This window comes from Tinamus guttatus, unplaced genomic scaffold (genome assembly GCF_059628265.1).
Source record: "Tinamus guttatus ecotype Peru unplaced genomic scaffold, ASM5962826v1 Tinamus_guttatus_pri_ptg000045l, whole genome shotgun sequence".
In the NCBI taxonomy this organism is placed as follows: domain Eukaryota; kingdom Metazoa; phylum Chordata; class Aves; order Tinamiformes; family Tinamidae; genus Tinamus; species Tinamus guttatus.
The window spans coordinates 1938732-1962216 of record NW_028288579.1 but is presented as its reverse complement, the minus strand read 5'-3'; the positions used below and the strand labels follow the sequence as shown (position 1 = coordinate 1962216).

Here is a 23485-nt window from a genome sequence, read left to right as displayed (position 1 = left end):
TGACTAGAATAGATGTCAGACTTCTGCTGAATTATTTTGTATTGGTTGGTCTAAAACACATTGTATCAGCAAAGAAGCCAAAGCAATTTTCATTGGTGAAATATTTATTTTTTCCTTTTTTAATAATTGTAGGCAGCTGGTAAAGTACCATCAGGATACCATGTAGAAGATTTAGAAGAAGGTATGTAACTCAAATCTAAAGCTACTTCATCTTGCAATGAGAAGAAGATTCTGCTGATGGCTCAGCACTAGATAGTGAAATAAAGAGGAAAAATAGCTGGGCTGTTTATCTTGATGAGCCATGTGAATTAAGGTTGAGCTATTCATTTATTTGAACATTACTGGTAGAATTTGGAGGCAGAAATTTCTACTTATTGGCCTGCCATCTACTTTGAAACTTGCCTTCATATCCTTAGAACCTTTGTTCTAAATGAATTTGTTAGTGATTGAGAATAGTTTTGCTTGTATGTTAATACATTATGGGCTGATATTTTAAGAAATGGTTCCCTGGACTATTGTTGTACTTGGCTCAGAAATAATTGGAAAATTGAAAAATAACCCAGGTTTTGGATTACTCTGCAGGGTCCCGGGATGGCTGGCAATTCCGCCCTCCACCGAGGGGAGTCACAAGCAGTGAAGAATATACATTATGTAAAAGGTAAAGTCATTGCTTTTTGTCAACATTATCTAAGGGATCATATCATTTCCTCTTTTGTTTAACTGATAACTGAGAATATCAGGAAAATTAGCTCCTTGTTATAACAAGAGTTGATTCGTTCTCAGATTTTGGGGTAGTTCAGTTTATCCAGAGGCATCCTAATGCTCTGTAAAATGGAATCATTAATTCCATTTTATAGGAGAGTAGTTTGAGGAACTTTTTTTTTCTAGTGGCAAGGTAGCATCTGTCATCTGCCTTTTTATTTTTTTGATTTGTATAATTTTGGAGGTGAGAAAAGTTCACTCCCACAAGCAACTGCGTTGGCAAATTAAAACACAGAGGAGTGTGCTTTGGCTGGAGAGAGGATGCTTGTCTTCAGATAAATGGGATTTGCTGATAAATAGGCTTTGTCTTCAGATAAGCAGCACTTGTAGGATTTCACTCTGCGTCTCTTTCCCATTCTGCATAAGCTGAAATGCACAGACGTGAATCGCTGTGCTAAGGATCCAGTGGCTTGTGTCATATTGGAGTTCTTCCTTCCTGTCTTTTTCAGTTCACTAGCCAATGTTCCCTAGAGTTTGTAATGTTAGCCATGCAAGACTATATTAATATACTGGGGGAGGGGAATATGCACTTGATTCTCCCATATATGTAGCTCAAAGAAATAACTTACCTCTGCGATGTGTAGGAATCTGACCTGCTTTTTAGATTAGATGACCCAATATGCTGAATTTGGGCTGCTTTTGGCCTGTTTTTCTAGAGGTGCTGACTGCTGACAAATCCTGTTGACTTTAGCAGGTCTGGTGCATTGTTCAGCATTTTAGAAAAAGATGATTTTTTTAACCCGTTATGACTTTCTGCTTAGTAGCATGTATACCATGTTTCCAAACCTTTCTTTCAAGATATTTACATGAGATTCAAATTTAGTTATGCCTCCAGAGTTTCTATATATTTGGTATCCAAATTATATATTCCTGCCTGGCTTTGATTGCCTCACTTTAATGTGATACTTACATTAACTGTTTGCAGGAAAAAAATATTTCTGTAACAAATGCTTAAGCTCTATAAAATAGATCCTTGGAGACACGTTTCGCAGAGGATGACTGAACCTTTTCCTGCAGAGATCATTTCTGTGTAGGTGTCTTTAGGAGGAAGAACCACAGGATGTCACTGTTGCTCCAGAACGAACGGCTGAATGAGCATATATCAGCTAATAGCGTAACTGTTGGAGGAAATTACATTATATCTTCCCTCTGCCCCTGATTAACAGCATTTTATTCATATTACTACAGTGCCTTCTAATCAGTCTCCTGGATGGCCCATGATATCCTTGCATTAACTTCTCTACAAAGACTTGATTCTTTTTTCTTTGAAGCTGGACATTTCTTAATAGGATTTGTGTCCTGTTATGTTTGAAAGAAATTTGATTCAACTTTCTGGACAGTGCAGTCAGAGAAGCTGCTGCCTCTCTTACAAAATGCGAAATACTTTAATATATTGCCAAATCAGTTACCATAGACTAAAAATGCCATTAGTTCTGTGAGAGAGACTTAAAAAGACCTTCTGGCTTTCGAAATAAAGCCTAGATAAATTTCTGTTTTAATTAGAGACTGAGAACTTTGAGGCATAATCGTTTTTCCTATTTTCTGTAGATTTTTAGAGCAAGGGATCTGCAGGTACGGTGCACAGTGTACTTCAGCACATTCCCAGGAAGAGCTAACAGAATGGCAGAAACGATATGCTTCCCGCTTGATCAGATTAAAACAGCAGAAGGAAAACAAACAATGTTCGGGCAGTTATATGGAAACCTTGATTGAGAAATGGATGAATTCGTTATCTCCTGAGAAAGTGGTAAGGAAAATATACTACTTCTCTATGTGCTCATATTTAAAACTAACAGATGAGCCTATTTTTGGCCCTTAATATCAGAGCTGGTCAAATTACTAAGTACCAAGAAATTGTCCAACAATTTTCTTGCCTTTCCATTCTGTCCTCTGTCTGCTTGCAAAGATAGCACAGACTTAGGCTGATTTCTGCAAATGTACTCATCCTTTTAAGGAATCCAGTAAAGTGCTTGCTTGTGGGTTAATCACAGCTTGATTATTTTTGCATATTTACTGCTCCCAGTGCAGGCTGGCTCAGCCGTGTCTCGTGATTTTGTGCCTATTCCCTGATGGTGTGGAAGAACATTTTAAACTGGAGAACAATAAATGGTTAAACTTCCACTGCTTAGTGGAGAATACTCCTGCTCGTGCATGGCTCTTTTTTTGACTGCGGCTGCAGGCGCTTGTTTGAGGAAGGGCCCTTCCCCAAACATTCAAAAATGTTTAAATAGTGAAGAATGAGGGGTATGGATATGATCAAACTCAGCAGCTGTTTGGAATTCCAGTGAATGTTTTTCGGGGTTCAACCAGCTCTACTTACCACTGACCCTAAGGAGTTTTCGGTCCATCTATTGTTTAAAATTTGGGAAGAGTGGACTTGCTGCAAAATGGATCAATGAGTGGAAGGCCTGGGTTCTGGGTGTCTTTAAAACTTTCATTGAAGTCAGTGAGATCTGAGGATTTTCAGAAATGTAGTCTCTGGGCCTCATTGTTTCAGATACTTCTTTCCAAATGAAATCATATTCTATGTCAGCATTAAGTTGATTTTTCGAAATGAAGTCCTGCATTAATTGCTCTTAAATGGTTGTACTTTTTGCTTATGCAGTCTGATATAGTAGAGTTGGTTTGCTTGTCTCTCTGAATTCTCTAATTTCTACTTGAGACTTGCATAAATTCTAGCAAGCAATTCTAAAATTGTTCACAATTCTATTCACAAACTAGAAAACCATTCTTTTCACTGTTCTAAAATAGTAGCTTTTCCTGAATGCTTTTATTTTGATATTGTTTGTGGAAGTTTAATGTTATCTTCTTTTTCTTTAAATCTAGCTTAGTGAAAGTATAGAAGGAGTGAGAGTAGAACATAATCCTGAACTGTCAGTAACTGTCACCACCAAAAAGTCTCATCAGACATGGACATTTGCTCTCACTTGTAAGGTAGGACTACTGATCTTTTGAAAGTGGGTCAACAGTAAGAGCTGGAATGTAGTACATAGCCTTTTGTGCTTGAGAATTCAATCACAAAATACTTACTTTAAAGTAGAGCTATTTCCTAGCAGCACCACGTTCTTTCTCTCTCAGCTGCTCTGGTGATTACGTATTCAGTCCTCTGATTTTTTGGAAAGTGGGCAGGCCTTGTACCTGTTCTGAGAATTTAGAGTTCTTATGAGCTTTTTTATGATTGCAAATGAAAACAGTCCTGAAATAATTTCCATTTCCCAACATCCTGTCATTTCAACCTCTGCATTTTTTTATAGCCTGCAAGAATGCTGTATCGAGTGGCATTACTTTATGATGCCCATCGTCCACATTTCAGTATCGTTGCAATATCTGCTGGAGACAGCACTACCCAGGTATCACAAGAAGTTCCAGAAAACTGTCAGGAATGGATAGGAGGAAAGATGGTCCAGAATGGAATAGATCATTATATATACAAAGTCAGTATAGCCTTTACCACAGAAATCTTTGGAACTTTTCGCCAAACTGTTGTGTTTGATTTTGGATTAGAACCAGTCCTCATGCAACGAGTAATGATTGATGCTGCTTCAACAGAAGGTAATGTATGACAACTTTCTTTTTGGGATAGTGGAGGCTCTTTATGCTACATCTTTGCTTTTCATGTATGAACAACATCTTTTGTTAATGGATGTCTTTTACTATATGTTCTTACGTTCATCATGTTGCACGAATATAAATGGTGGATGAAGATTTGGAAAGTGAAAATTGGCCTGGATTCGCTGGGATTAATTGCCGTATGACACTTGCAGTGTGTTAGGATGGCTCCTAAATCTTGTCCGTATGCTAAGTATTACTGAATAGTAGAGTAGTATGTGCCCAAGGGCATCTTTGCAAGCTAAAATACGTGTGTGTGTTAATACTTATTCTTGCATGGATGCTAATGTTAAACATGTAGAAGAGATTACTGGAGAGATGGAAATGCATCTGTGTAAGTATACACCTGATAATTCATTAATTAAAAGCAGGTTATCTGGGAAGAGGTGTATTTTTTTTCTGTGCAATGTCTGACTGGATTTAAAAAAGGAAGAGACCAAGGTTTATAATACAATAAAATACCAATGTTGGTATGAATTCTGGAAATGCAAAGAATATATAAGTATATATTTTTTATGTGTGCTGATTGAAAATGTAACTACATGTAGCTGTTGTACTCTGTTTACAAAATTGATGTATGCCTCTCATTACAAACCTGGAATCATTTCATTATCAGAAAGACAGCGACAAATTGGAAGATGTCCAAAGCAGAATTGCAAAAAAAAAAAAAAAAAAAAAAAAAGTGCTTTGATTTATGGCAAAAGATTAAAAGAGCTAAATATGTGTCACTTGGCAGTAAGCAAAGGGTTTGAATAGAGTGTAGCAATTTTCTACAGATTCAAGAGAGATAACACCAAAAAGACAGAATTGTAGCACTGGGATGTAACCAGGAAAAAGGAGGTGAAAGTAAGAAAACAGCAATTTTCTATTTCTCGCCTTTATTCGCACGTAACAGACTAATGTTTGCAACAAAGATATCGTAAATACCGGATGCCAGAGAGTATGACCTGGTCTTTCCAGGTGACCCAAGCACCTAGCCAGGAGCAGGAAGACTACACGAGTTGAACTGTCTCTTGAAGCAGAGAATATTGCATTGAGAGTCTCTGCTGAGAAGCAAGGCTGGGGCCTTTGCAGGAGCTCTCGTGTGCTCCCCATGTAATAGTGTGGGCAATCGCAGCCGACAGGTTTACAGAGACACTGGTTTTTTGGAGAGCTGGTGTCCTTTCAGTGTAGAGCTGTTCCAGACCAAGAAAGCAAGCTGATCTATGTGCAAAGTTAAAGTTGTTAATTGTCAGAGTTGTCTGTGCTCTGGTCTTAGTTTGAAAGTAGCTGCTAAGCAGCAGTCCCAGGGGCAGCCAGTGCAGGTGTGCTGGAGGTGCTGGGTGGTGCTGCGAGCGCAGCCTGCGGTGGTTACCCGCACGCTGCCTGCGTGCAGAGGAGGCTCACATGGCTCTTTAAGCAGGGTGTTGCTAATGTTTATTTCAAAGTAGAAGAGTAGTAGGTGCTTTATAGCTAAATAGAAATGCATCATCTTGGGCTTTTGGTAACACAAAGTTGACCTAAAAGCCCAGAGAGGGTTCCCATATGGGCAGCTGTGCAAACAACCCCGTGGTTACATCGGGCTTTCCCGTGGCAGCTTCTCTAGCGCTGGGAATCCGATGACCATCTTCCTAGCAAACAGGGAATCCCAACCAGCAAATTGTTAAGCTTTTGTGATCTGAGGTACGAGGAGGGCCAGAGAATGCATCATTTTCTGTGAAACGATTTCCAACACAGCAGCCTCTCAAACGTGGATGTCTTCTTCCTATGCAGCTGTAGCTCCTTGTACAGTTGAGGCTTGAGGTAGACATTTAGCTGTGGCCTCTTTGTGAGCAGATATTTCTGAGGCTAGTAAGGGAGACAAAATTCCTGCGGTCATAGTCACGCCTAACCAAGATTTCTTTGGTAAAAGACTTTGCATTATTCCTGTTTAGGTGCTTAATTTGAGATTCAAGTATTAACTAGTTTTTAAGTATAAGTTATTTTTCCTTATTGCTACGAAATCCTGGAAACTTAAATCTGATATAGAAATAATACATTAGAATATTTTACTTTCACTCTCAAGCCCAAATGTTTTCAGCTCTGCAATTTAACTGCACGTTTCACTGCTGCATTGTTGTCAGAGCGTTTTTGTGGTGTTAATGGGTATATTTTTGGTGGCCGTTGGGAGGGCTTAGTTTTCTGCTTCTGATTTAAGCTACATGGTCCCTGAAATCAGAGTAACCTGAAACATTAATTTCCTTCTGGTTTTCTGACGTAATTATCATTTTGGGTTATATCTCCAAACTTGTGCTTAGCAAACTCACTTCAACTATATGATTGACTGCTTGCAAAATAAACACATAATGCTATAGTATTGTGGAATTTTCTTCTGTTTTTCCAAATGCTTTTGAAATGGTGCAAATTAAAGCTTTTTTTTATCAACTAGCTTATTAACTTGTTTCTGTTACCTTGTAAATTTTTGTAACGTAAGTTCTAAGGTTCTGTCTGGTATTTTAGAAATAAAATGATGTTACAGTTAGGCTTTGAAACCATGCTGTGCTGGCAAGTCCTTCAAAGTTGCTTGCAGTTCCTTAAATAAAAGAGCTTTCCTGGTTTGTCTGTATGATTTCTGTTTGCAGTCTATAGAATATTTTATTTTCAAGTACTGCTTGAGAACCTGCCTGTTGTCTGTGTACACCTGAAAAGAAGCTGGTGAAGTACAGGCAGTGAACTTGGTAAAGACTTCTGGGCGCAGCAGACTGTCATCTCTAGTTATTTCATTTTTTATGAGTTTTTTAAACGTGTATAGCTAATAATTAGATTTTTGTCTCCCAAACTCAAGATTATTTTGTTTCACTTGTAAGCAGTTGTGGGGCAATCGTGGGAGGAAATTCTGTGTTCTCCATTTCTGCTTCTCAAAATGGATCACAATGGAAAATTATCTTTGTGGTAGAAGTTTGGAGTGTTTGAACTTCCTTCCTTTCCCTCTTCCATGCAGATCTTGAATACCTGATGCATGCACGGCAACAGCTGCTAACCACAGCCAAGCGTTGGGATTCGACTTCTAAGACTATTGTAGAATTTGAGCCTAATGAAACTACTGAATTGGAGAAGAGCCTTCTTACCAGATACCAAATTCCTCTATCTGCTGACCAGCTATTTACACAATCTGTCCTGGACAAATCATTGACTAAGACCAACTATCAGTCACGGTTGCATGACCTCCTTTATATTGAGGAGATAGCCCAATATAAGGAAGTTAGCAAGTAAGTAATGCATGTATAAAATTGTTTTTTTTTTTTTATGTTGTAGCTGTCCTGTTAAAATTGGAATATTATTTTGGACATGAGAATAGTAACTTTTTCCTAACTAAGTCTCCCTTATTGCCATTGTAACCCATTGTACAAGGGTTAGTAGCTAAGATATTAAGTCTTCCTATTTCTTGGCAATAAAACTGTGTGAATCTTGAGAATACTTGGAGTACTTTATTGAAGAACTTAAATTACACTTTTTAAGGGCTAGTTATTAATTGTTTAAAACGAGCTATAACAGTCTGTGCTTTAAATTGGAGGTGCTAAGCATCTATTATACAATATTTTTATAATGTCTTAACGCTTATTTTTTGTGGTTTTTCTGGCTCTCCAAACAGAAATTAATAAGACTTATTTACATATATTTTCTTTGTTGGTGAAAGTAGTTTATAGCTCAGTAGTGTGTGAGACATTCATATGAAAGATGCTATGAGAGCACAAAATACAGCTTTCAGAAGATGATTGAGTTGTGCAGTGGTTCAAACTCTGATCTTCTGGTGATATGAAAGCTGATATTGCAGTATTTATTCTCTAAAGAGGCTGAGAACTAGCTTATGAGTAAATCTTCTAATAAAAGGCATAACATATACATGCTCTGTTTGCTCCATTCAGGAATATCTTGAGTTATTATGTACATATTGTCCAACTAGATTAGCTGCACAAACAAATACAGAGTGAGGAAAAAGATGTCAGCTTTCCATGCACAAAGTCTCACTGGGCCATTTTTGTGGTATTTTGAAGTAAAAATTTCACCTTCATTCAGTACAAAAGAGTTTCAAAGTGATGCATTGCTCAGAATGGAAAGTCAGAAAGGCGGCATAGCTTCCATTTAATTTAATTTGGTAGTAAATGTAGTAAATTTAGTGTAGTTAAATTACTTGAGCTCTAGGACAGAAATGCCTTTATAAGAACCAGTTCTGGAAGTACAGAGGTTGAATCACCCTTTAGGTATTTAGGGGGAGAAATATCCACTAATGGTTTGTACTTCTAATGTTCCCAAAGCACATTTCTTTTTCATATCTCAGATGAAGTGCAGTATACGTCTATATATTTATTTTCCCCCTATCTTTCATCCTCACTGGTTTCTGTTCTTGAGCTGGAGTGTAACATGCAGTGAACCATTCATGGGGACTGCTTTCAGCATACAAAAATATTCTCCATTATGTGTGTGTATAATCAGCATGGCTTTTCACAGCTTTTTAAAACAGAAGTGCATTTAAAGTAAACATTATGAAATACGATATAAACAATATTTTTTCTTTTTACTGAGTGAATTTTCACATTAAGAATTACAATCTCAAACCTCATAGGAAAGCAAAAAGTAGTGTGCCTGTTGAAATGAAAGAATAGTGGAGTGCGTTCCTATGTTTAATGCTTCCCTTTTGGACAATTTGGTGCATTAATAAGTTATTGCTGCTCTTTTCCCTATCTAGTTGATTAATAAAAATAAGTTTAATAATATTCTAGAAGTCTTCTTAGTGTTGATGACAGAAATATTCTTTTGATCTTGTAGCTGACCCACTTTTACAACAAGGCTCAAACTAACACACTTTTCAGATCCTCTGTGGATAAGATCACACACTTGCTATTCTCTAATGAATTGCTGGCTTTGCAAGCGTGAAAATGGGCCCCGAAATACAAATACAAGGGGGTTGTATTACCTGAATTGTGCCCTGGGTCAAAATGTTTATGAACTGCTGCTCCTTAATGCATTTCTGTTTGTATCATGGAAGTAGTGGGGTTGTCAACATGGTCTCCCGTGAGCCACTGGAATTACATGAATGTCTCTAGGTCAGACTTGGTGAATTGCTGGGTTTTAAAAATGTTCATGATTTCTAATGTTCTAGGAAAAACATTTACTGTTCCAGATTTCACATGGGGTCTCCTGAGCGCAACTGCTGCCAAGTCCTGGATAAGAGAAAGGTTGCAGTGGCTTTAACACGCGTGAACTTGTTTTAAAGGGAATTCCTTCTGGGTTTAGGGTCTTCTAGGAAAGCTTTAAGTTGTGTTTATTCTAATATTTCAAGGCACTTATATATATAAAAAAAAAAAAAAAAAAAAAAAAAAGTACACGAGTCCATCACAAAATAGAGGCTAGAATAAGGGATCCGTTGCTTTCAAATGTCCTAATACAAATGTGCTTTTTTATAAGAAAAATACAGAACAGAGAAAACCTGGGAGCAGTGAAATTCAGTAGCCTCCTTTTTAGGAATGAATGCTTTAGGAAAAGCAGCATTGTAGCAGGAAACAGAAGCCTCTTTCGTGCTGTTTTCCCCATTTTGCAGTTCACCAAAGCCTGTTTTAAAATCTCAGCTTTACTTTTTTTTTTCTTGGATGACCAACATTTGAGGCACCTTTGTGCCATGTACTAGAATTGAAGACTCAGTAGAAACTTGAGGTTCGTCGTTTGTAAAAATGACACCCACTTTGGAAGTGCAGTAATTAACCTCTCTATACATCAGTTGTCTGGATTGTAAAGCCCGTAAGTTATAAGGATCTTGATAATTTTGATTAGGTTTAGATTTTTTTTCAAAAAATTTTAATTATTCACAGTAGAAGTCTATGCATTTTAGGTGGGCAGTTTCTGAACCCCAGATTGAAAAACAGAAAAATCAATTCTGCCGCAATAAAGAATATTTAAAGTGCAAGGCAATGTTGAAGAATGGATGACAGAAACAACTCCTGATGGTTAATTCCTAGAGGATTCTGCAGTTTAACAGTTCACCAGAAGGTGTCAGATTGCTCAATGGAAATTCAGTAATAATCTGTAAACATTAGGTACCCTTTGGTAGTGTGCATTGAGTTTAGGAGACCCCGGCTTGTGCCTGTCACAGCATGGCAGCAGCAGTGCTTGCTGCTGGGTTTTGACAGTTAGAATTTGAGGATGAGCTGGTACATATTCAACAGGATAAGGATTCATCTTCAGGAAAACTTTAACAAAATCACAGTAACACCCAATGCTGCCCGAGTAATAATGTGGAGCTCTTAGTTTCTGTATTAAAAGTTTATATTGTAACAATGAGTTAGGAATTATTTTAAATGGCATTAACTTACTGGTAGATGCCCAGAGTAACAAGCACTGCCCTAGGAAAAGCAGGCCTTCTCCTTTTTTATTGCATTTGGAAAACTGAAAGGATTTCACTGAATTTTAATATTCTTTGTTAAATTCATGCTTTTGAGTGATCACCTTAACTGCAGCTTGCCAAGTAGCCTTTGCAGTTACAGATGAACAGGAGCAATCCAAATTAATTAAAGAAGAGCACATCTCTGTGAGTCTGAGAAGTGCATCTGCCTTGTATTATTTAAAGAAACGTGCAGTACCACGAGGGGGCAAGCTTGCAGTTTTCATGCAAGACTGAGGATTTGCCAGATATGCAGACAGTAGGAATTCTGTTGGTTTGATGTCGGTACTTACATTCCAAGAGAGCTAAGATGCTGGATTTTGTTATGGGTTATGATTTTTGACGCTACATTGCTTTTTGTAAGCAATAAATTACCACGTGGCTTTAAAACAGAAATAAAATAGAAATGATCAGAGTTCTTGTGAGGAGATAATTCTTGTAAATATGTTTGATTTTGGTTGTCATCAAAAGCAAAATGTGTAAACATGCTAAAGCTGTAAAGTTATTAGTAAAGGACCAGGTCTGGCTCTCCTCGCTTATGTTTAATAGTTCCTTACACGCCCAGAGTGTAAGGCAGCGTGTGCTCAGTCTGTGAAGTTTCCAATCGGAGAGCATTTTTCTGCACTGACTTGATGTTTTCTTACTTAGGTTCAACATAAAAGTGCAATTGCAGATTGTAGCAAGTTTCATGCTTACTGGTGTATCCGGAGGTGCAAAGTATGCCCAAAATGGACAACTTTTTGGCCGCTTTAAGCTCACAGAAACACTTTCGGAAGACACTTTGGCTGGACGGCTGGTGATGACCAAAGTCAATGCTGTTTATTTATTGCCTGTCACTAAAGAGAAGTCAGCACAGACCCAAGGAACCAAAGAGAAGGTTTATGAAGCAGCCATTGAAGAGAAAACAAAGGATTATATCTTCTTGAGAGTATCCAGGGAATGCTGTGAAGAACTTAATCTTCGGGCAGATTGTGAAATGCAGGTAAGTCTCCGTAGAAGTGGTGTTGAGACTGCTTGCCCTATGTCTCTTCTTGCTGCAATCAAAATGCATTTTGGAGACACAAATAAGTACAAATAAGTGGTTTTTTTTTTTTCTCATTGTTCATTGTACTCAGAAAGTGTAACATGGATAAAAATTTCAGACATATACATACATACGTATATATATATTTGGCTTTTTGCTTCATCTGTGGGGGGGGGGCGGGCAGGGAGGGGGGAAGTTGACACTTCACCAAAATTACCCTTCCTGCTTGAGGAGTGAGGCAGTAAGATCCATTTTTGTTTGCTTTGAGGTTTACCTGAAATGGTCAAGGAGAAGAAAAAAGTACTTGTTTTAAATAACTCAGTGTAGTTTGCAAAAAGACAGTGCATGAGATGTAAGTACAAGTGCTTGTAGTGAAGACAAAGCTGCAGTTAAATTAAATGCCACCCTCTTCCCGTTCATCCTCTCTGTGTCTGCTGTAGACCTGGAGGTCAATCTTGCTACCAAACAGAAAGAAACTCAAATTAAGGCCACAGGGATTGCTGGAAATGAATCAATTTTCATCGAAGGATTATCTCCTCCCATTCACTTTGTTTTGGGGAAACATATGCAAGAATTCTAATGTCTTAATTTAGCATAGATAATCGGTCTGGGTAGATGTGTGTTGTACTGGGCACTTGGTTTTGTGCTTATTTTCTTAAAACAATAATTAAACCTACTAATTGACTTATCAAAAATTCCATTGGAATACAAAATGAGCTGAGGCTTTAATAACTACCTTATTTTTCTTTGAGTGTCTTATAAAACTTAGCTAGAGGCAACAAATGGGTTTGTAATTCCTCTATTCTGCATTAGGAATTGGGTCCTGAAGTTATTTGTAAAATCATTTAGTACTTCTTAATTATATCACCGAACCAGTGGTCAAATCTTTAAACATTTGCCTATATTGTGATCAGTCCTAATTGCATGGGAAAGTCTTTTTTTTTTTTTTTTTTTTTTTTTTGGATAAAGTTTGACTGAAAAGTTAATTAAATTTGGAAAGAAATCCTCAGATCAATCCTGAGGATATTAAAATTTAGATGCGGCGTGTTTATTGGAGGCACTGGGAATCTTTGATGGAGTTAAGTATTCCCCATGTGAGCTTTAAACATTGGTCAAATTGCTTTTATTTCTGTGTGTTTGGGAGAGCTTGGGCTTTGTTTCCTTTCTCTTTAATAATTCATCTCCTGAACTTGCTGCTCTCCTGCTCGCCTGCTGCCCGAGCCTTGGTTTCATCGAGTGCAGGGACGGGACGGAAGGAGCTGCTGCTTTAAACCCCTTGGCCGCTCGCTTTGGTGACCAACCTTTCACGAGACTGTTTTATTTTTGGAGTGGCTACGCTCTTCTGTGTCCTTTGCTGTGAAACTGGCAAGGGATTAACTTCCTTTCCCACTGTTTTCTTATTCTGGAATATATTTTAAAGCAGGTTACATACCTCTCCTTCACAGATGGCCTCATTCAGTACTCCACAATAGCAAATCTGATTCAATTCAAACGGCATTAAAAACAAAATAACAAAAATAAGCAAAAACAAACAAAGAAAGGTGGTGAATGCCTGTATTTAATAGTAGCCACCTTTCCTGGATTCCTAGAAGGGGCTATTGAAGCATCATGCAGAGGAGCATCACAGCTGCCGTGTCGGGTGTTAACCGAGGATCACTTTGAGCAAGACCGTTTTTCCTGCATGCACCAAACTCGGAGCCTGGCACCACTGCCATTAGCCGGAGTGTCTTTTTCTTTTCCAAACACCTGCAGGACGTGGTCGGGCAGACCAAATCGGACGCTGAATAGACCAGGATGGGACACGGGCTGGGCAGGAAGCTCAGGGTCCCTCTCGGGCAGGGGGAGCTGGGTCTGTCCGTCTGCGTGGCTGCTAAATACCCTGCTCCTGCAGGCCAGGGCATTTACCAAGGGCCCGCGTAGGCAAAAGCTGCGTGATGCGATGGGCACAGGGAGAAAATTCTTAGATAGTCCTGCTTACTATGGAGAGAGAGAGGAAAAACAGGGATTTCCTAGCTGTTACAGTTGCTTTAATAAACCCCACTGAATATTGCGCAGATTTATTATTGCCCTTTTCTTTGGAGTTCTGGCTCTGCATCACGTTGGAAAATGCAGAAGTTGAGGTAAATATTTAATGCCTTTATGTCTGTGAGACAGTGAACGCTAATGGCTACATTCTGCACTCATACAGGCAGACACTTATTTACAGCAAAGCTACTATTGATTTTACATGCTACATATTATACTGTTATTTAAATACACTGGCAAAAAAGGGGTCCTGTCTAAGAGCTGCATTTTCTACATCCTTTTGGAAGAGATGATCCTCTTGAAGTAATAAATATTATTAGTACACCAGAAGGCTTTACAGTTACGAGGTAACTTTATGAGCTGATAATGACGTGCCTGATCCAACAAATACTTAAATATATAAGGCTAAAATATTCCTCTATAGGAAAAATTCCATGAGAATTCACTGAGTTTAGGGAAGCAAGGATCTGCTTCTCTTTTATTGTTATCAAGCTTACTGTGCTCCTTGGATAATCACAAAGATTTTTAATACGACACATTTTTTGATACATACTATATATAAAAATTAACTAGGACTTTTAAAACTTCTTTTATACTTAAAATTTTCATTGTGTCTCTCTATAAGCTGTCAAAACAGATTGTGTTAAAATACATTTTAGAGTTGCTGGGTGTTTGTTGAACTTTCTGGTTAGTAGCTGTAATTATCATGAGATTAGAGTGATTGAGGAATAAGGGACAGATTAATAGCAAGTCAATGAGTGCTAGAGGAGAGAATCAGTTAGAGAGAAGGTTTTTGCCCTGGTTGGGTGGTATAAGGTTGGAAGGGCTGTCTCCTTCCTCACAGCAGCCTTTCTCTGAGGTTGCAGCTTGTCCACTCTTCATTATAAATCCCGTTACAGAATGTATATGCTCTTGCTTAAACCTGCAGTGCTCGTTGGAATTGCTGCACAGTGGTTACATAACTACTGAGTTAGACATACACTGCTGGAAAGAGATAATGTTTATCAGTCTCTTCGAAGTTGCTCAGTTGCTTTGGATGTCTTTATGTCTTTTAATATTAGTAGGAATTTGTGTGAAATTATTGGGAAAATTGATAAATTCTTAAAGATGTGTAACTTATAAGCAAGATGTTTTCATTAATTATTTTCACAGGAATTTTTATCATGTCTTCAAATTCAAAATGTGTTTTTCTCTTTGCCCTTTTAATAGACCTTTTTGTGAACTAATTTTACTAGCTATTGTTCAGTCTGGGTTTAACTGGGGATGTTACCATGCTCTGCATGTCGTTTCTGGCTTTGCACGAGGATGTTGTTGGCATTATCTTTTATTTGCTAACATTAAAACACAAATAATTGAGAGAACAGAAAATGAATGTATTGATATGCAGCTAATTGTTTCAATAACTGAACATAATCAACAAATTATATTTTTACAGAATGTAAATAAGTAAGATTTGGGATTTATCACTAGCATCAGATCTGTAAAAATGTATAAAGGGATGGAAGTTTATACTTTTAAAGACAATGATATTTTCTGATAATTTGATTAATTGTTTTCTGAAAATACAGTGGAATATATTCATGAAAGTCTAACAGCTACATTACATTACAAAAATGCTATATTTTGGTTCAAAATGAACATGTTAACTTTATTTCAAATCTTTTATCAAATAATGTTTATTGTTTTCTTCTGAGAGTGTTTTGCAAGAAAATAAAATTGTTAGCTATCATATGCAACTGAGTCTAAACAGTGTTTTCTAGATTAATCATTTTTACTTCATCTGTTCATTCATTTTATACTGTAGGTTGAACTTCAGTTTCAGTTAAATCGCTTGCCCCTCTGTGAAATGCATTATGCCTTGGACAGGATTAAGGACAACAGTATTTTGTTTCCAGATGTCAGCATGACTCCCACCATACCCTGGAGTCCCAACAGGTACAAGAATACAAACACTTTTATATCAAGGATCGTATGGTAATGCAGTATTGAGTTTCTCATAACAGATGGCTGAAATCTGCCCTAAAACAGGAAATATGCCTTGCTCTTCATTAGTTGTGAGGATGGTTCAGAGAAGGGAGTGAAACTGTTCTAAATAAAACAAGAAAACTGATCCTCCTAACACTGGTGTGTGCTGATCAGCGTTCCCTTGAAATAGATCTGCAGTTTTAATAGGCACTGCAGTTATATTGTAGCTGCAGAAAGCAAATCTGCTCTTGTTTACTGGTCTGCTTTTCTTCATTGCAAATCCACGTTAAGTGCTGCTTGCAAGGAGTTGGCTGGGCAGGATGTGGTGCGTGCACAGTGCCCAGTAGCACCCTTGGAGCTTGATGCAGAGCCCCAGTTTGGCCGTATCATGGTAGGAGATGCCAAGAATGGCATGGGGCTGAGTCTTGGAAGCACCAGCACAGCACTTAAAGCAGTGTGAGAGTCTTTGTACGTATGTCTTAGTTTCCCTTATGAAATGTAACCCTCCTATATGATATAAATACTTTTAAAGGAAACCAAGACTGATGTAGTCATGTGAGTGGTGATGAGAATACTGGGTTTGAGCAGGAAGGGGAGGTGAAATAGGTTGTCTTGTAGAGGAAAATTTATCGAAGAGACACATGAGGTTTGCAGGTCCGACATACGGTGAATTCTTTGTGCATAGGGGAGGCTAAAAGAGGCATGAGGTTTGTGTACGGAGCCACCAGGGAAACGAGAGGCACGTGGGAGAGACGGTGTGTACAGCACGAGATGGAGAGAGCTTGTGTGGCCTCCTGAAGGGCAGGATTAAGAGCATGATTGCGGTGAAGTGTGCATCAGAGGATAGTGCGTGGTTCCTAGGCTCTAGCCCGGGAAAGCTAGTCAAAAAGTACTGGAAAAAAAAATAGATCATTAAGAGATGATGAAAGAGCGAGTGCAGTGTTCGGGGTCAGGGCGGTTCCTGCCTGGATCCAGGCTTAGATAGGGTAGGAAGGAGGGAATAGCTTTTGTATGGGGCTTTTCTACAGAGCTAATGGAAGACAAGGACAATTTGTTCACTGACTTAAATTTTTGGTGCGTCTTACAGGGAAATAGGATTTAGGAATAGTTTGGATATAAGTGATTTGAATATAAGAAGTTAAGTAAGCTGGAACTTAAATTTGTCAGGAAGTTTATATTTGTGTACATTCATATAATGGTTGAAGTTTATATAACTTATTTCTATAACGGTTTTGTAATTTTTGTGTATGTAAATGATTTATGTAACGGTTGCAGTTTTAAGTCAAGGTGATGAGAATGTTTTACCATCTGGTGATTGGATTTACCCTACCTTGAGATTCAACACTTTTGACTAACTCAGAACAGTCCTTCCCTTTGTGTTTTTTTTTCTTTTATTGTTGCTTTATGTTCCTCTTATCTTTCCAGTATTTCTTAGATTCTTCTGCCAGGTTGTTCATAGCGCTCTATCAGCTAGGAATTCAGTTAATTCCCTCTTGATTTTACTCCCTATGGCTAAGTGCTGCCGAATGGAAGCTTTCCCGGTCCCCGAGAGTCCCAGCGCTCGCACGGCGGCAGTTCAGGTTTCACAAGCAGGGCCGTATGTGTGTCAGTGACAGGTGCTTTTGACTACGCAGCTCTCCTTTTCAATCTGGCTGAGTGAGATTAAAACCTTGTCTACGAATGTTTAACCTCTTCAGCTCACGGGAAATTTTGAAAGCATCTTCCTATTAATGGTAGTGTCATTAGCTGGTGACAGTAATAACACTTTTTAAAACTGCTTTCCTGTTAGAAGCCAATGCCTTAACTATCCGTAACAAAATAAGCATGTTCTCATTAATTGGGTAGCCATTAGTTCTTTTCATAGTTAATTTCACCAGAGTTTATTTTCCCAAAACCCTGTGGCTGTGTAGCCATTCACTTCTACAACAGGCAACATAAGCAAAAGTGGAGGGCAAGACACATACGTACCAATACCTTTAGTGTTTTTAATAGCAGGTAAACGTTGTGGGCCTACCTGTATTTATCATCAGTCTGGAGCATAGCTATGCTCTATCCACAGTGTGTACTATGCAGGTTAATTATAATCAACTGAGATAATGCAAATCAAGCAGTGGTTAGATTGCTCTGAATAATTTCCTGATTTTTGCAAATATTATCTGAGTTTTGTGATAAACAGTGTGTGATTATTTTGTTAAATATCACCTTTAAAATGCCTCAGAATGATTCAATCAATACAGTAGCATACAATATTTATAATTTCTTCAGAGCTTTTGAAATCTTGCCTCATTTCTGATTGCCAGTTGGTTTTCATGGTTTCTGTTTTTAAACTCTTTTGCCTTCTTTTGTACAGACAATGGGATGAGCAGTTGGACCCTCGACTAAATGCTAAGCAGAAAGAGGCTGTTCTGGCTATCACTACTCCACTTTCAATACAACTGCCTCCTGTTCTTATCATCGGTCCCTATGGGACAGGAAAAACATTCACTCTGGCTCAGGCAGTCAAGCACATACTCCAACAACAGGATACTAGGTGAGATTGGGCACTAAAAGTAGAACAATACTAAATTAGCAATAAAAATGCCATTTTTACTTAAGTTCAAGCGAAAGGTGGAAGTAGAGAATTTCCATCCAGCTTATAAAAGAAACAAAATCAAAAACCAGAACCCAAGCCATTGTCATTATTTTGAATGATAAAGTAATCTTTAAAGTGAAGCCATATCCTATATTTTCCATTTAGAACAGAACTAATTAAAATTGACAATATGTAGATTCTGATTGGCTCAACATGAAAAGTTATGCAATATGCAAGATAATAATAGCTGTTCCTTATTTAAAACCAAGTCTAGATTAATAATTACAAAACTATTATTGAAAAACTGTGTTTGAACTTTAAATCTTTTCATAGCTGAAGGATTTAACTTGAAGGGCTGAATCATAAACTCTGTTAGGTCAGTGACTAGTTTCGTTAAGGGAAGTGTGCAGGAAGATGGCCACTGTTTCCTTTTTTTGTATTCTACTGCTTTGAATTGTTTTCTGTTTCTTCATTGCTTTTTTATTTGCACCATTTATTCCAGCAGGATTCTCATTTGCACCCATTCTAATAGTGCTGCTGATCTCTACATAAAGGATTATTTACATCCATATGTAGAAGCAGGCAATCCCCAGGCAAGACCTCTCAGGTATTTTTTAAGGCTTATTATGTATCTATAAAATACTATTCTTAAGAAAAGGTGTCTATAAAAAAAAGGTTAAAGAACTTTTTAAAACATAAAAGCATATTGGCATTTTACCAGCAATGCTTTTAAAAACATAGACTAAAAGGAACGTGAAATGTATTGTCGACATAATTTGGGGTCATTTGTTAAATAAAGATAAAGACATCCTTTTTTAAGCTTTTACTATTTCTATTGATAATTGTGTCTTTACTAATGAGCAAACTTTTGATATGCTCCTCTAAAAGCTACTATGATAAAATAAAGTGAGTTTTAATTGTATTCTAATTCCAGAGAATTTTGACTGGCATTTACAATGATAACTTGGAAACTGGGGTTACCCACCTGGCTTTTTGAAGAGAAATTCTGATGTCATAGAAGCTTCATATTTAGAGAATCATGTACAATTAGTTTGGCCTCTTCTGAGAAGTCAATATAAAGTAACTATATGTGATTAAATGTATTAATGTGGGTATTTTGGGGGAATTAATTGAAAAAATATAGAAGAGGTGGAAACTTTAAGAGAAAGCAGAATCATCATGCATGTAGGCATGTAGACTCTGTGATTCTGTGAAAGCAGAGAGGCAGAACCTATTTATGGGCAGAAACACAGTTCCCTGGGCCTGGTTTGCTCTGTGAACACAACGTGTGATAGATATTGCCAGCTTAGTATCTCTTCATCAAACTGCGAGCACATTTTCTGAGTGCCAAGGCGAGTTTATTACACCGCGAAGACAGCGACTGTGTATGTTTACAAACTAGCTCTTCAGACCATCCTGGCCATGTATTTTTATGCAATGGCTTTAAAGCCGGTGCAGCGGCGGCGAGGGCTGGGCTGGCAGCAGGTGAACACCCTCTTGGTCGCTGGCTTTAGCTGCCAAGTGACATTCTGCCTCCTGGCCAAGGCGGTGGAGGCAGCTCGTTTCTGAAACGTCCCCTTTGGGCTGGGTCTGTTAACCCAGGTTTTCTTAAGATGATTTGTAAAGCACTTTGTGATGAAGAGCATTATGGTCCCTTAATTTTGTACTGGGGAAGAATGTATGTGATTGACCCTTTCAGGAATAGTGAAGTGTGATTTACAAGAGCAAAGAGTATAAAGCCTTAAACCACAGTTGTGCTGTGTTGCCAGCCTTTGCGGACAACTTTGCTTATGCACTGCATTCAGCTATGCAGTCCAGTCTCCAAAATCCTTCTGAACTGCTGAAACAAACAAGAGCATTTTGGTGTGTAATTCAAATGTCACTAAAGGTTTTAATTTCAACATAGTCATTATAGTGTTTGTCACAAATGCTTCCGAAAATGCTGTGGTAGTTTGTATGAAATAATCATGATACCCCTGTGAAGACTTGCACTTTGGAAAAATGGAGGCAGTTCTGGAACTGTCCATAGGCTTTATATCCCTTATACACACATTTCCCAAGTTCTTGGAAACATTCAGCCATCTGAATGTTGACCTGAATTATAGGAGTTGGTTAATATGAAGTGAAAGCTAGAACTGTGTGAGATTCCTAAAATCGTTTTACGGATTGGTTGCCTTTCTTGGGGAACTGTTGTCAAGAGATATTTTTCAAGCTAAAATCAGTACTGTTAAACAGGGTGCCAGAGTCGTTTGTAATTTGTTTAGGGAAACATCAAGTGGAGCAGAGTCAGCAGTGTCCAAGCAGTATGTGTTTCAAATGGCTGAACAGTTTCACACGTCTTTGTTTGCTATAGAAGTGATGAGTTTGCTAAAAATGTTTCCATAGGTTAGTTAGGAGCACCATAATATTTACATTATTTTTGAAAAAGAAAGCTTAATTATTTAATATTGATGAAGGATCGAGAACTGTGTGAACATTTCTGTAAATTTCTCTGGGTAAGATGCAAAGTAAATTATCCTGTCAATATGACATAAAAATTTGAAGCTTAGGGTTTTGGTGTTTCGCTAAATATCATGTTATAAATTCAAATGATTTTTTTCCCTACAAAATAATTATCTATGCCCTTTGGAAAATGCAGAGGCATAATGAAGACTGAAAATTTCTCTTGAGTCTAATCTCTTCACCTACATAAAATACCAACAAAGCCTGAAGGCCAAATTCTGAGAGTCCTGATGCCCATGAATAAATTTTTACCCGAAAAGAAAAAAAAAAAATCCACTGGGTTTTATTAGATGATTCAAATGTGTTAGAGGCCCACTGCAAAAGCTGGTTTTCACACAACAATTTTTGTTATAGTTATGTAGATTAATGCAGAAGTACTTCTAAACACCCCACCTTATCTTTAAGAGGCAAGAGAGCCTTCAGTTGAGTTATATGAGGAGCTTAGGCTCTTGGTTGAAGTGTGGAAAAGCAGGAGCTTTTAGAGGGTAAGAGCAGTAAAGGGTAGTGACCAGTTCCCAGCTCGAGGCTCGTCCCTCCAGGGGCTCCTGCAGAGTGTCCAGGAGCCCGGCTCCCGAGGTAGGTAGGTACTAGAGGCCCTGAATGTCCCCTGGAAACTCTGGTCCAGACCCAGGAGACAGATGCAGCAGCTTCTCTGTAGGGCTGAGCATGAAGTGATTGAGGTCTCTCTATGTGTGTTATTATTTCTATTTGACCTTTACTGTTTAGCTGTATCAGTATGCTTTTTTTTTTTTTTTTAGAGGAAAAGGAAGGTGGTTGATACAGCTATTGATATTGTTGATGTGTTTTTAAAATTTATTTATTCCTGAAAATTTTATTGCTGAATATGAGATGAACAACGTCAGAAGAAAGATTGGTTCTAATGAGGGTTCCTCAGGTGAAATGTCTCTGGTTCACTAGCTCTTATCTAATTTTCCTACTCATGCTCTCTCTGTGTAAGTACTGCTGATGTCTGGAAAACAGGTAACTTCAATATGTGGTTTCCAGATTTATGCAATACCCAGCCTATCACAGTGAATCAATCTGCAAATCAGTTTGAATTAAAACAGATATGTGACAGAACCATCCGCATAATTGGCTCTGTGTGACGAGGAGAACATCAGTAAGCCAAAACAGAAGTCTTAGTGAACAACACATAGCACATTAACATTTTATTCTGGGAGGATCCCGACCGTTTTGTCAAGAGCTAGAGAGAGGTGTTTTTTCCAGTTCAGGATAGGAAAAGAAGCCTTGGAGAATGTACATTTATTCCCCACTGATTCCTTGTTGTCATGAGAAGTAGGAGCTACATCCTACTTCTGTAGGATGTGAGTAGAAATCGAACTCCCTTTAGCCTCCTTCAGAGGTTCAGTCTCTAGATTCCTCCTTTATTGGCTTTTGGAGGTGCTTCCTCAGTCATTCAGCAGTCCCAGCCTGGAACAGGACCAAGGAAGTTATTTTTGACTTTTAATTACTGATATGAAGTTGTTACTTTTGCAAATAATGCATTGTGCAGATTTATATTTGGTTGAAAATTTAATGGAATATTTTTCCATTATTAATGGAATCAAAATGTGGAAGAGTAGGAAAAGCTCAAGCTACGTAAGATTTAATGGAAATACTTGGGCCAAATTCTATTTTGCATTAATTATTACAGCTGATGGAAACATGGGTTTTGCTGAGAATTTGCTTCATTCTTTGGATCATCTGCTAATATTAAGTCCAAGTAACGCAGGCGGCGAAACGTTATGATTCAGTTAAGTAGATTAAATACATTTTGTAATGCATTCATCTAGCTTTAAGAAAAAAAACAACTATTATGGAAATACAGGAGATCTTATTAGTGCCAGTTGCACCTGAGGAAGAAATCCCTTCTTCAGTTTGGTGTTGGGTATTAGGCTGATAATACCACGACATTTTCCAACCAGTCGCATCCATCAGGTGTCTGATGCTGCTGGGGAATAATAGCTCTGGGGTAGTTTCTGGTTTTCACATCAAAATAAAATAAATTAATGGATAAGCAGTGATGCAGTTTGAGATGCTGCCAGCCAGTCTGTGAGTCACACACAGCAGAATCTGTGTAATAAAAGACAGAGCATGGTATAATAACACATAATAACCATAATATTTTGCATTTCAATAGCACCTTTCATCCAAGAATCTCAAAGTGCTTTACAAACATGAAATCACAATAAACTCATTAATGCTCACAGTACTCCTGTGAGATGGTAGGTAAGTATTGCCCTCCGTTAAGATCCAGGAGCTGAATCACACAGCAGCTCCCTGAATGGCTGGGATCAAGAGATCAGGAGTCATCTTACTCCTACTCCCCTATTCTAGCTCGTAGACTGTTGCCTTGTAGGTTGTTGCATTGATGCATAGCAGTTTATCAAATAAAGTTTCCCTTGGATTGGTAAGAAATACAGTTATAACACTAGAAGGGTCTTGACCGCAGAATGACTCAGGGCCGTGTCACTTCCCTCTGCACCGAACCCATTCGCAGTGGGAAGGGTGTTTGGGTCTTGAACGTGCGTCCTTGTTCTCACTGTTGTTGAATTAAAAAGCCATTCCGAATCCTGCTGTGCATTTGCACGACTTTGCATTTAGTTTTGTGCTGATTGGCCAAAAGGAATGT

General features: G+C 38.1%; 1 protein-coding gene across 4 annotated transcripts in view; it reads left to right on the top strand.

Annotated features, from left to right (window-relative positions):
- HELZ (helicase with zinc finger) overlaps positions 1-23485 on the top strand; it is a 79286-nt gene that overhangs the window by 24642 nt on the left and 31159 nt on the right. For 3 of the 4 annotated variants that reach the window (XM_088537708.1, XM_088537701.1, XM_088537686.1), the window contains 10 exons: positions 133-181; positions 583-658; positions 2311-2509; positions 3589-3696; positions 4017-4314; positions 7331-7598; positions 11414-11747; positions 15619-15749; positions 18130-18309; positions 18854-18958. In XM_088537708.1, coding sequence (XP_088393834.1) covers positions 133-181; positions 583-658; positions 2311-2509; positions 3589-3696; positions 4017-4314; positions 7331-7598; positions 11414-11747; positions 15619-15749; positions 18130-18309; positions 18854-18958 — 1748 coding nt within the window. The remainder of the gene's footprint in view (positions 1-132; positions 182-582; positions 659-2310; positions 2510-3588; positions 3697-4016; positions 4315-7330; positions 7599-11413; positions 11748-15618; positions 15750-18129; positions 18310-18853; positions 18959-23485) is intronic. The other variant, XM_088537694.1, reaches the window with a different exon arrangement.